The sequence below is a fragment of the Oncorhynchus masou genome, chromosome 11, assembly GCF_036934945.1.
Source record: "Oncorhynchus masou masou isolate Uvic2021 chromosome 11, UVic_Omas_1.1, whole genome shotgun sequence".
NCBI classification, from domain to species: Eukaryota; Metazoa; Chordata; class Actinopteri; order Salmoniformes; family Salmonidae; genus Oncorhynchus; species Oncorhynchus masou.
In genome coordinates this window covers 8,624,944-8,639,183 of record NC_088222.1, presented here as the reverse complement: position 1 = coordinate 8,639,183, position 14,240 = coordinate 8,624,944, and the positions used below count along the sequence as shown (strand labels likewise).

At 43.2% G+C, this 14,240-nt stretch overlaps 1 protein-coding gene across 1 annotated transcript in view; it reads right to left on the bottom strand.

Moving 5' to 3' along the window:
* LOC135548071 (lysosome membrane protein 2-like) overlaps positions 1-14,240 on the bottom strand; it is a 56,228-nt gene that overhangs the window by 30,069 nt on the left and 11,919 nt on the right. Inside the window, exon 2 of the mRNA XM_064977308.1 lies at positions 5,699-5,856. Coding sequence (XP_064833380.1) covers positions 5,699-5,856 — 158 coding nt within the window. The remainder of the gene's footprint in view (positions 1-5,698; positions 5,857-14,240) is intronic.

The following is a 14,240-nucleotide window of genomic DNA, read 5'->3' as shown; positions in this document are numbered from 1 at the left end:
GGGTGAAAGCATGAGGTTTGGGAACACCTCTCGAAGCCTGTGGTCGGAAAGCAGAAGACTGGGTGAAAGCATGAGGTTTGGGAACACCTCTCGAAGCCTGTGGTCGGAAAGGAGAAGACTGGGTGAAAGCATGAGGTTTGGGAACACCTCTCGAAGCCTGTGGTCGGAAAGGAGAAGACTGGGTGAAAGCATGAGGTTTGGGAACACCTCTCGAAGCCTGTGGTCGGAAAGGAGAAGACTGGGTGAAAGCATGAGGTTTGGGAACACCTCTCGAAAGCCTGTGGTCGGAAAGGAGAAGACTGGGTGAAAGCATGAGGTTTGGGAACACCTCTCGAAGCCTGTGGTCGGAAAGGAGAAGACTGGGTGAAAGCATGAGGTTTGGGAACACCTCTCGAAGCCTGTGGTCGGAAAGGAGAAGACTGGGTGAAAGCATGAGGTTTGGGAACACCTCTCGAAGCCTGTGGTCGGAAAGGAGAAGACTGGGTGAAAGCATGAGGTTTGGGAACACCTCTCGAAGCCTGTGGTCGGAAAGGAGAAGACTGGGTGAAAGCATGAGGTTTGGGAACACCTCTCGAAGCCTGTGGTCGGAAAGGAGAAGACTGGGTGAAAGCATGAGGTTTGGGAACACCTCTCGAAGCCTGTGGTCGGAAAGCAGAAGACTGGGTGAAAGCATGAGGTTTGGGAACACCTCTCGAAGCCTGTGGTCGGAAAGGAGAAGACTGGGTGAAAGCATGAGGTTTGGGAACACCTCTCGAAGCCTGTGGTCGGAAAGCAGAAGACTGGGTGAAAGCCTGAGGTTTGGGAACACCTCTCGAAGCCTGTGGTCGGAAAGGAGAAGACTGGGTGAAAGCATGAGGTTTGGGAACACCTCTCGAAAGCCTGTGGTCGGAAAGGAGAAGACTGGGTGAAAGCATGAGGTTTGGGAACACCTCTCGAAGCCTGTGGTCGGAAAGGAGAAGACTGGGTGAAAGCATGAGGTTTGGGAACACCTCTCGAAGCCTGTGGTCGGAAAGCAGAAGACTGGGTGAAAGCCTGAGGTTTGGGAACACCTCTCGAAGCCTGTGGTCGGAAAGGAGAAGACTGGGTGAAAGCATGAGGTTTGGGAACACCTCTCGAAGCCTGTGGTCGGAAAGGAGAAGACTGGGTGAAAGCATGAGGTTTGGGAACACCTCTCGAAGCCTGTGGTCGGAAAGGAGAAGACTGGGTGAAAGCCTGAGGTTTGGGAACACCTCTCGAAGCCTGTGGTCGGAAAGGAGAAGACTGGGTGAAAGCATGAGGTTTGGGAACACCTCTCGAAGCCTGTGGTCGGAAAGGAGAAGACTGGGTGAAAGCATGAGGTTTGGGAACACCTCTCGAAGCCTGTGGTCGGAAAGGAGAAGACTGGGTGAAAGCATGAGGTTTGGGAACACCTCTCGAAGCCTGTGGTCGGAAAGGAGAATACTGGGTGAAAGCATGAGGTTTGGGAACACCTCTCGAAACCTGTGGTCGGAAAGGAGAAGACTGGGTGAAAGCATGAGTTTTTTTTTAGGGCCTTCATTTTTGTGGAATCCAGCAGGAATGTATCCTGAAGGCATAGAGTCAGGCAAAGAGAGAGTAGGAATTGTCATGTTATCAAACTTTGGTTGTTCTTTGCTACCTGTCCCAGATCTATTATTTGACCCTGCTGGTCATTTATGAACATTTGAACATCTTGGCCATGTTCTGTTATAATCTCCACTCGGCACAGCCAGAAGAAGACTGGCCACCCTTCATAGCCTGGTTCCTCTATAGGTTTCTTCCTAGGTTTTGGCCTTTCTAGGGAGTTTTTCCTAGCCAACGTGCTTCAACACCTGCATTGCTTCCTGTTTGGGATTTTAGGCTGGGTTTCTGTACAGCACTTTGAGATATCAGCTGATGTACGAAGGGCTATATAAACAAATTTGATTTGATATATAATTATGCATATCTTATTAACACAGTATTGCTTTGTGTTTCTCTTTGCTCTTCAAGTCTTGTTGTCACATTCTGACTATAGTTCTTTTGTGTTTTCCTTGTTTTAGTGTCGGTCAGGACGTGAGCTGGGTGGGCATTCTATGTTGTGTGTCTGGTTTGTATATTTCTATGTTTGGCCTGATATGGTTCTCAATCAGAGGCAGGTGTTGGTCATTGTCTCTGATTGGGAACCATATTTAGGTAGCCTGTTTTCTGTTGGGTTTTGTGGGTGGTTGTTTCCTGTCTTTGTGTTTTCTGCACCAGATAGGGCTGTTTTGGTTTTCACGTTTATTGTTTTGTATCCTGTTTGATTTACCTTATTAAATGACCATGAACTATAACCACGCTGCGTTTTGGTCCGCTTCTCCTTCCCAGGAAGAAAGCCGTTACACTTGTGCTGTCACTCTCTTAGGAACCAGGAGGGAGAAATTGAAATGGAAGAAGTGGTCAGCTCCAGCGGACACGTTATTATCACTGATCTATGATGAATGGAAATAAGAGTGTGCATTGGGTGTGATTATAGAACAGAGGCCATAAAGTCTCTTTATGTTTGTAAACCTCACTGTGAATGTTAAAATCACGTTTATTTTTTTATTCATGTTTTATTATCATTTGTCCATTTTAAAAGTCATTTCCAAGTTTCTGTAAGTTGAACAGTAGGAGGCGAATGTTCAAGAAGAGGGACTGATGGGTTCTTTTAAACATTGTGTCACGATCGTCGTAAGGAACGGACCAAAATGCAGCGTGGTATGGTGTTCATGATGAAGTTTTTAATTAAAGTAAGCCCTGAACACTAAATTAAAAACTATACAAAACAATAAACGAATAACGACCGTGAGGCTATAATGAGAACTGTGCTGAACACAAGCAACTAACATAGACAATCACCCACAAACCAACAGTGAAACCCAGGCTACCTAAGTATGATTCTCAATCAGAGAAAACTAATGACACCTGCCTCTGATTGAGAACCATACTTGGCCAAACACATAGAAAAAAGAAAATAGACTACCCACCCCAACTCATGCCAAAACAGAAATAATCAGTAGAGACATGAGAAGTGCATTCGTCCTGTTTAATGGGAGGAATGTCCATTGGCAAGGAAAAGTATGTGAACCCTTTGGAATTACCTGTGAGTCCTGCATAAATTGGTCATCGTATTTGATCTGATCAACAATAGACACTGTCACGACTTCCGTTTTCATGTCTTTATTGAACACACCGATGTAAATATTCACAGTGTAGGGTGGGAAAATATGTGAACCCTTGGATTTAATAACTGGTTGACCCTCCTTTGGCAGTAATAAACTCAACCAAATGTTTTCTGTAGTTACGGATCAGGCAATTAGATTTGCAATAACGCCTGGGAAAGGAACGCCTGGGGAAGGATCTAAAGGGAGTGACAAACTCAGCAAAAAAAGAAATGTCCCTTTTTCAGGACCCTGTCTTTCAAAGATAATTCGTAAAAATCCAAATAACTTCACAGATCTTCATTGTAAAGGGTGTGAACACTGTTTCTCATGCTTAATGAATGAATGAACATGCACCTGTGGAACGGTCGTTAAGACACTAACAGCTTACAGACGGTAGGCAATTAAGGTCACAGTTATGAAAACTTAGGACACTAAAAGAGGCCTTTCTACTGACTCTGAAAAACACCAAAATAAAGGTGCCCAGGGTCCCTGCTCATCTGCGTGAACGTGCCTTAGGCATGCTGCAAGGGGGCATGAGGACTGCAGATGTGGCCAGGGCAATAAATTGCAATGTCCGTTCTGTGAGACGCCTAAGACAGCGCTAGAGGGAGACAGGACGGACAGCTGATCATCCTCGCAGTGGCAGACCCCGTGTAACAACACCTGCACAGGATCGGTACATCCGAACATCACACCTGCGGGACAGGAACAGGATGGCAACAACAACTGCCCGAGTTACACCAGGAACGCGCAATCCCTCCATCAGTGCTCAGACTGTCCGCAATAGGCTGAGAGAGGCTGGACTGAGGGCTTGTAGGCCTGTTGTAAGGCAGGTCCTCACCAGACATCACCGGCAATAACATCGCCTATGGGCACAAACCCACCATCGCTGGACCAGACAGGACTGGCAAAAAGTGCTCTTCACTGACGAGTCGCGGTTTTGTCTCACCAGGGGTGATGGTCGGATTCGCGTTTATCATCGAAGGAATGAGCCCAGGCCTGTACTCTGTATCGGGATCGATATGGAGGTTCCGTCATGGTCTGGGGCGGTGTGTCACAGCATCATCGGGCTGAGCTTGTTATCATTGCAGGCAATCTCAACGCTGTGCATTACAAGGACGACATCCTCCTCCCTCATGTGGTACCCTTCCTGCAGGCTCATCCTGACATGACCCTCCAGCATGACAATGCGACCAGCCATACTGCTCGTTCTGTGTGTGATTTCCTGCAAGACAGGAATGTCAGTGTTCTGCCATGGCCAGCGAAGAGCCCGGATCTCAATCCCATTGAGCATGTCTGGGACCTGTTGGATCGGAGGGTACCCAGAAATGTCCGGGAACTTGCAGGTGCATTGGTGGAAGAGTGGGGTAACATCTCACAGCAAGAACTGGAAAATCTGATGCAGTCCATGAGGAGGAGATGCACTGCAGTACTTAATGCAGCTGGTGGCCACACCACATACTGACTGTTACTTTTGATTTTGATCCCCCCCCCCTTTGTTCAGTTTATGTCTCAGTTGTTGAATCTTGTTATGTTCATACAAATATTTACACATTAAATTTGCTGAAAATAAACACAGTTGACAGTGAGAGGACGTTTCTTTTTTTGCTGAGTTTATATAGGGCAGGTAATCAAGAAGGTGATGGAGTCCAGGTTAGTGTCATAATGCGCTGATGCGCGTAACAATGGTGACAGGTGCGCGTAACGATGGTGACAGGTGCGCGTAACGATGGTGACAGATGTGCGTAACGATGGTGACAGGTGTGCGCCATAACGAGCAGCCTGGTGACCTCGAGGCCAGAGAGGGAGGAGCACACGTGACACATAGGCCTCATTCCCCCCTGTCTGAGATCTCTACTTCAGCCCTCATCCTCCACATACAACACCCATTCTGCCAGTCACATTCTGTTAAAGGTCCCCAAAGCACACACATCCCTGGGTCGCTACTCTTTTCAGTTTGGTCGGGTCACCCAAAAAATGACATATTGCCGCTTAAAAGGAATTTGAAAGGATTTACTTTTACTTTTGATACTTAAGTATATTTAAAAACAGAGTAAAAGTAGTATTTTACTGGGCGACTTTCACTTTTACTTGAGTCATTTTCTATTAAGGTATCTTTACTTTAACTACAGTATTACCATTTGGGTACTTTTTTCACCTGAGAGACGATAGGCTTGGCTCCAACCAGGAAGTACCTGTTAGGTGCGTAGTCCTACCTGTATGTGTAAGGGCCGACCTGAGAGACGATAGGCTTGGCTCCATCCAGGAAGTCCTACCTGTATGTGTAAGGGCCGACCTGATAGACGACATGCTTGGCTCCAACCAGGAAGTACCTGTTAGGTGCGTAGTCCTACCTGTATGTGTAAGGGCCGACCTGAGAGACGACAGGCTTGGCTCCAACCAGGAAGTCCTACCTGTATGTGTAAGGGCCGACATGAGAGACGACAGGCTTGGCTCCAACCAGGAAGTCCTACCTGTATGTGTAAGGGCCGACCTGAGAGACGACAGGCTTGGCTCCAACCAGGAAGTCCTACCTGTATGTGTAAGGGCCGACCTGAGAGACGATAGGCTTGGCTCCATCCAGGAAGTCATCTGGGTTGGTGACATTGAAGAAGAAGTATTGCATGAAGACGGGAGGAGGAGGGTTTTTCCATGTCTCAAACACACGACTACCCTCTGTCAGAGTTATCTCCTAGAAACAGAACCACATCAGTTAGTATTCTCTTCACCTTGTCCCCCCCCCAATCTTTAGACAGATGCTGGACAGAGACGGCTGGTGGACGACATTAGTGTTCTTTATGATATCATTCAGGTTGATTAGAATTGTTTGGTTGATCAGGTTTCTGTTCTAAATTCCAATTCTCTTGATCTCGGACACCAGAACCAGAACGGCATTTACAAGAGACATTCACTCAGAAAGAATACTATAGGAAATAGTGAATGAGGGTTTAGGATTGCATGCAATTAATTCTCACAGGAGAACAAAAACATGCCTGCCTGGGGAGTTGGGGATGTGGGATGGAGGGGGGGGGGTGGATAGAGGGAGAGGGAAGGATGGGGGGGCTACCATAAGGCATAGATGAATAGGAAAGACCCTCTCTTTGTCTATGGCAAGGCTCTCCAACCCTGTTGAGACAATAACAGTGTGTGTGTGTGTAGAGACTGATCATGTGATTGATTAGTGAGTTTATTGGCCGCCCGTTATTCATGGCACTGATCTTCATGATCAGAACACATTCCTCAGGGCTGAGCACAGAGAGAGAGAGAGAGAGAGAGAGAGAGAGAGAGAGAGAGAGAGAGAGAGAGAGAGAGAGAGAGAGAGAGAGAGAGAGAGAGAGAGAGAGAGAGAGAGAGAGAGAGAGAGAGAGAGAGAGAGAGAGAGAGAAGGGTTGGGGAGAAAGAGGGACAAAGACCCCAGCACAGGGACAAAGACCCAAGCCACCAGGGGGCCTGAGGAAGGGGTGGCGTGTGAGGGGTTAAGAGATCAGTCTCTCAGCCTCTCCAACGACAAAATGTCCAGCTGAGTAGCTTGGGACAATGTGCCTGTCATCTTAAATAGAAGGAGAACGGAGACTGGAGGCTTCCAGCGTGGAAGATGAGAAGTTAACTCTCCACCTATAGCATACCAGTATGCTTACAGTTTTGTTATTTCTAAGCCACTTTCCACAACAACAAAGACACAGCATTTGCTGGGGCAGAGGAAACATTGAGGCGTTGATGTTTTCATTAGCGAGGACATACTTATTCTACACAGGCATGTTGCTAGAGGTTGAAACCAAGGTTGTTCAGATCATACGCCAGTCCTGCTGCTACACAGCCGTCTCTAAAGTGTTGGAAGGCATTGTTCTGGCCTGGCCAAGGTCACCTGTGGTGACCCTTTACTACAGTGACCCAGATAGAAGCTGTGGAGTTGCAAAACACTTCAGGCCCTGCATTCCAAATGGAACCCTATTCTCTATATAGTACATTACTTTTGACCAGATGCCCTATGGATGCACTGGTCCCTATGAGCGCCGGTCAAAAGTAATGTACTACATAGGGAATAGGGTTCCATTTGGAATGCAGGCCAGCTCTCACTGTTACCCAATAAGCCTGCCTGCCATGGTCTGAGGCTTACCACACAAAGAGGGCCTGCTGCTGAGTTCTGTGGTTTCAGTAATGAGCTTGAATCTGTCCCAAATAGCAACCTATTCCCTTGACAGTGGGCTATGGTCAAATGTAGTACACTATACAGTATAAGGGATAGGATGTCATTTGAGAGACAACCCTCTGTCCTGCCATGAGGTGATGTGAGGAATGGTCTGACTCTGCTATGCCGAGAGGTCAGAGACAATAACAAAAGTGTGTGTGTGTGTGTGTGTGTTTGTCTGTGCACCTGTTGAATGTTTTCCAGCATGTTGTCATGGCTATCACTCACCTTATCTTAACCCACACCAACAGATAAAGAGGATGAAATGGCACCAAGTTACTACCTGGTTACTACCTGGTTACAACCAAGTTACTACCTGGTTACTACCTGGTTATAACCAAGTTACTACCTGGTTACTACCTGGTTACTACCAAGTTACTACCTGGTTACTACCAGCTCTGGTTGTAAACTAACTGGTTATAATGATGTTTCCACCAGTTTTGCACACTGAGAATAGTCTTGTGTTAATCTATATTCTACACATTTAGAATATAGGTTAACACATTTGCCACGTCTTTGGAAGTATGCTTAGGGTCAATGTCCATTTGGAAGACCCATTTGCGACCAAGCTTTAACTTCCTGACTGATGTCTTGAAATGTTGCTTCAATATATATATATATATATATATATATATATAGCAATTAGCCTATCAGAAGCTTCTAAAGCCATGACATCATTTTCTGGAATTTTCCAAGGTGTTTAAAAACACAGTCAGCTTAGTGTATCTAAACTTCTGACCCACTGGAATTGTGATACAGTGAATTATAAGTGAAATAATCTGTCTGGAAACAATTGTTGGAAATATTACTTGTGTCATGCACAAAGTAGATGTTCTAACCGACTTCTAAAAAAGGACCGTTTTATTGCTTCTTTAATCATAACAACAGTTTTCAGCTGTGCTAACATAATTGCAAAAGGGTTTTCTAATAATCAATTAGCCTTTTAAAACTGTTAGATTAGCTAACACAATTGGAATGGTTTCATTGGAACACAGGAGTGATGGTTGCTGATAAGGCCAGTTTTATTGCTTCTTTAATCAGCACAACAGTTTTCAGCTATGCTAACATAATTGCAAAATGGCTTTCTAATGATCAATTAGCCTTTAAAAATTATAAACTTGGATTAGCTAACACAATTGTTCCATTGGAACACAAGAGTGATGGTTGCTGATAATGGGCCTCTGTATACCTATGTAGATATTCCATTAAAAATCAGCCGTTTCCAGCTACAGTCATTTACCACATTAACAATGTCTACACTGTATTTCTGATCAATTTGATGTTATTTTAATGGACAAAAAATGTGCTTTTCTTTCCAAACCAAGGACATTTCTAAGTGATCCCAAACTTTTGAACGGTAGTGTATATATCTATATCTATATCTCTATCTATATATTTATATCTATCTATCTATATCTCTATCTCTATATAATGGGTGGCAGGTAGCTCTAGTGGTAAGAGCGTCTGAACTAGTAATTGAAAGGTTGCAAGATCAAATCCCTGAGCTGACAAGGTACAAATCTGTCGTTCTGCCCCTGAACAAGGAAGTTAACCCACTGTTACTAGGCCGTCATTGAAAATAAGAATTTGTTTTTTTTTAACTGACTTGCCTAGCTAAATAAAGGTAAAAAAATATATATATATATATATATATATCTAACAAAAGAATGATTAATCACTCAGTGCTAACTTATTATAATATTATAAGGTTGTGAATGGGAACGATGTACACCTTGGACAAATCTATGGTAACAAAAACACATTGACTTGAAGAACAGAGTCTCGTAACAGAATGACGGTTACTCGACTGTTACTAGACTCTGTGGACACACTTTAACTTTGCACTAATTATTATTATTTATTTTTTTGGGGGGGGGGGGTTTGACAGACATTTTAAAGCGAGAGATATGAGTCTCAGTGTCATTCTGTTACCATGGAATTGCCCGCTTCATTTTATGGCCACATTAACCCTGATGCGAGGAATGGCCTTGTCACTGTGATGGCAGACAGCTCATTCAAATCAAGTTGACTCAGGGTCTTTCATCAGTTCAAACCCCGTGTTAGGTAATATGTGTCCAACACATGGGGCAAGGGGGCCACAGTTACAAGATACACTATCTGCATTCCAAATGGCACCCTATTCCCTATATAGTGCACTTTTAGTGCATAAACACAGGGCTCTGGTCAAAAGTAGTGTACTATATAGGGAATAGGGAGCCATTTGGGATGAAGCCACCTTTAATAAGTAACCTAATTAAACAAATACTAAAACTAGGCTAAATAAAGATCAGTTGTTTCAACATCTATATTTTGTAAGATACTGTGATGACATATAAGTCCTGATTTGTGTGTTCTATTTTTGGACCGGGTCAGTCACATCAGGATTGTCTGTGTGTGTGTGTGTGTCTCTATGTGTGTGTGTGTGTGTGTGTGTGTGTGTCTCTAGTGTGTGTGTGTGTGTGTGTTTTTGTGTGTCCCTATATATGTGTGTGTGTGTGTCTCTCTAGTGTGTGTGTCTCTATGTGTGTGTGTGTCGCTAGTGTGTGTGTGTGTGTGTCGCTAGTGTGTGTGTGTGTGTGTCTCTAGTGTGTGTGTGTGTGTGTCTCTAGTGTGTGTGTGTGTGTGTGGGGGGGTGTGTGTGTGTGTGCTTCTGTGTCTCACAGCAGGATAGTGAGGGAAGGACCTTTGTTTGCCTGGCTGGCATTTATTCTTAGTTATCAATATTTATATAGTTACTAGCTAAAGCGTTTGTATAAGGAGCCATGAGAGAACATGTAACCCCGAGGAAGACTAAACACTACTGTCTCGGTCTGCTCAGAAGACAGTTTGGCAATACTGTTTCCCAAATGGCACCCTATTCCCTACATAGTTCACTACTTTTGACCAGGGCTCCATAGGGAATAGGGTGCCATTTGGGAAATATCCCAAGCAGTGGTGGAAAAATATTTTCCTCATACTTAAGTAACAGTAAAGAAAAAAAACCTTAATAGAAAATGACTCAACTAAAAGTAAAAGTCACCCAGTAAAATTATACTTGAGTAAAAGTGTAAAAGTATTTGGTTTATCAAAATTATAAATAATTTAAAATTCCTTATATTAAGTGTGTGAATTTGACTATTTTCTGTCCTGCTAAAGCATTCAAAATGTAATGAGTACTTTTGGGTGTCAAGGAAAATGTATGGAGTAATAAGTATAATATTTTCTTTAGGAATGTAGTGAAGTAAAAGTAAAAGTAGTAAAAAAATATAAATAGTAAAGTACAGCTACCTCAAAAAATGATTTAAGTAGTACTTAAGTCAATCACCACCTTCCGGAGACACCTGAAACCCCACCTCTTCAAGGAATACCTAGGATAGGATAAAGCAATCCTTCTCACCCCCCCCCCCCTTAAATGATTTAGATGCACTATTGTAAAGTGGCTGTTCCACTGATGTCAGAAGGTGAATTCACCAATTTGTAAGTCGCTCTGGATAAGAGCGTCTGCTAAATGACTTAAATGTAAATGTTAAAGTATTTTTTACTTAAGTACTTTACACCACTGATCCCAAGTCTGTTCTACTGGTGTGTTTATGGAAAGACAGATGCACCTAGGATGGCTTGTCATGATGTGCCGTTACCAGTTAGTCACATCTAGTTTATTTCATGCTTGTCTCGCAATTGGCGGACTACTAAGTCCTAGAACCCTTGTCTGTGGCCTCATTGGCTGACTCCTGAGATATAGAACCCTTGTCTGTGGCCTAATTGGCTGACTCTTGAGATCTAGAACCCTGGGGAGCACTACTTCATCACCACTCCAGATAATGTGGGTTATGGGTCGGTTTGGTTGAGCAACTTGGCCTAGGTCGTTGAAAGAGCTCGTGGAACATGGGGTGAGAGGTCAGGTAACTTTGAGTGGAAGCATGTCAGGCCACCGGACTCTATTATCTGACTGTATTCTGGACTGTATTAGCTGACTGTATTAACTGACTCTATTCTGGACTGTATTAGCTGACTGTATTCTGGACTGTATTAACTGACTGTATTGTGGACTATATTAGCTGACTGTATTCTGGACTGTATTATCTGACTATTCTGGACTGTATTAGCTGACTGTATTATCTGACTGTATTCTGGACTGTATTATCTGACTGTATTCTGGACTGTATTAACTGACTGTATTTTCTGACTGTATTATCTGACTGTATTCTGGACTGTATTATCTGACTGTATTCTGGACTGTATTATCTGACTGTATTCTGGACTGTATTGTGAACTGTATTATCTGACTGAATTATCTGACTGTATTCTGGACTGTATTATCTGACTGTATTCTGAACTGTATTATCTGACTCTATTATCTGACTGTATTGTCTGACTGTATTCTGGATTGTATTATCTGACTCAATTGTCTGACTATTCTGGACTGTATTATCTGACTGTATTAACTGACTATTGTGGACTGTATTAACTGACTGTATTGTCTGACTATATTCTGGGCTGTATTCTGGACTGTATTATCTGACTGTATTAACTGACTGTATTCTGGACTGTATCATGACTGTATTATGACTGTATTATGACTGTATAAACTGACTGTATTCTGAACTGTATTATCTGATTGTATTCTGGACTGTATTATCTGACTGTATTAACTGACTCTATTGTCTGACTGTGTTATCTGACTGTATTCTGGACTGTATTAACGGACTGTATTAACTGACTGTATTAACTGACTGTATTAACTGACTGTATTAACTGACTGTATTCTGGACTGTATTCTGGACTGTATTCTGGACTGTATTCTGGACTGTATTCTCTGACTGTATTCTGGACTGTATTATCTGACTGTATTCTGGACTGTATTATCTGATTGTATTCTGGACTGTATTATCTGACTGTATTAACTGACTGTATTCTGGATTGTATTCTGGACTGTATTATCTGACTGTATTAACTGGCTCTATTGTCTGACTGTGTTATCTGACTGTATTCTGGACTGTATTCTGGACTGTATTAACTGACTGTATTATCTGACTGTATTCTGGACTGTATTATGACTGTATTAACTGACTGTATTATGACTGTATTAACTGACTGTATTCTGAACTGTATTATCTGATTGTATTCTGGACTGTATTATCTGACTGTATTAACTGACTCTATTGTCTGACTGTGTTATCTGACTGTATTCTGGACTGTATTATCTGACTGTATTAACTGACTGTATTCTGGACTGTATTATCTGACTGTATTAACTGACTGTATTATCTGATTGTATTCTGGACTGTATTATCTGACTGTATTAACTGGCTCTATTGTCTGACTGTGTTATCTGACTGTATTCTGGACTGTATTAACTGACTGTATTAACTGACTGTATTCTGGACTGTGTTAGCTGATTGTCACAATGTGGCTCTGCTCAGGTGGCATGAGGCAATCCTTATGGTCAATCTAAAAGCTCAATCTCAAAGTGACCTTTGACATTCTTTAAAAAAAAATCTTTTAATTTTAATTTTACCCCCTTTTCTCCCCAATTTCGTGGTATCCAATTGCTAATAGTTACTATCTTGTCTCATCAGTACAACTCCCGTACGGGCTCGGGAGAGACGAAGGTCGAAAGTCATGCGTCCTCCGATACACAACCCAACCAAGCCGCACCGCTTCTTAACACAGCGCGCATCCAACCCGGAAGCCAGCCGCACCAATGTGTCGGAGGAAACACCGTGCACCTGGCGACCTGGTTAGTGTGCGCTGCGCCCGGCCCGCCACAGGAGTCGCTAGTGCGCGATGAGAAAAGGATATCCCTACTGGCCAAACCCTCCCTCCCTATAGGTTTATAGTTGAGGAGTTTTTAAAATATTTTGACAGAAAGCACAAGCTGATAATGGCAAATTACAGAAGGACTAATTACCCATTAGGGAAACAGCAAGAGAAAGTTGTTGTTTCTGAGATCTTTGCAAACACAACCCATTTAATCACATGTCCAGTGGGAGTATACCAAACACAGATGACCCATTATGCACTCAAAGATAGACCAAGCACCACTCAGGTAATACCCCCATCCCTTCTAAGCTTTATCGTCGTACTGTTATCTATACTGCCATTGAGTGTCAGAAGTTTACATACACTAAATTGACTGTGCCTTTACATAGCGTAGATTATTCCAGAAAATTATGTCATGGCTTTAGAAGCTTCTGAGGCTAATTGACATCATTTGAGTCAATTAGAGGTGTACCTGTAGATGTGTTTTCAAGTCCTACCTTCAAACTCAGTGCAGATTTGCTTGACATCATGGGAAAATCAAAAGAAATTAGCCAAGACCTCAGAAACAAATTTGTAAACCTCCACAAGTCTGGTTCATTCTTGGGAGCATTTTCCAAACGCCTGAAGGTATCACGTTCATCTGTACAAATAAGTATAGTATAGTATAAATACCATGGAACCACACCGCTCAGGAAGGAGACGCGTTCTGTCTCCTAGAGATGAACATACTTTGGTGCGAAAAGCGCAAATCAATTCCAGAACAACTGCAAAGGACCTTGTGAAGATGCTGGAGGAAACAGGTACAAAAGTATCTATATCCACAGTAAAACAAGTCCTATATCGACATAACCTGGAAGGCCGCTCAGCAAGGAAGAAGACACTGCTTCAAAACCGCCATAAAAAAGCCAGACTATGGTTTGCAACTGCACATGGGGACAAAGATTGTACTTTTTGGAGAAATGTCATCTGGTCTGATGAAACAAAAATAGAACTGTTTGGCCATAATGACCATCGTTATGTTTGGAGAAAAAAGGGGGAGGCTTGCAAGCCGAAGAACACCATCCCAACCGTGAAGCATGGGGGTGGTAGCATCATGTTGTGGGGGTGCTTTGCTGCAGGAGGGACTGGTGCACTTCACAAAATAG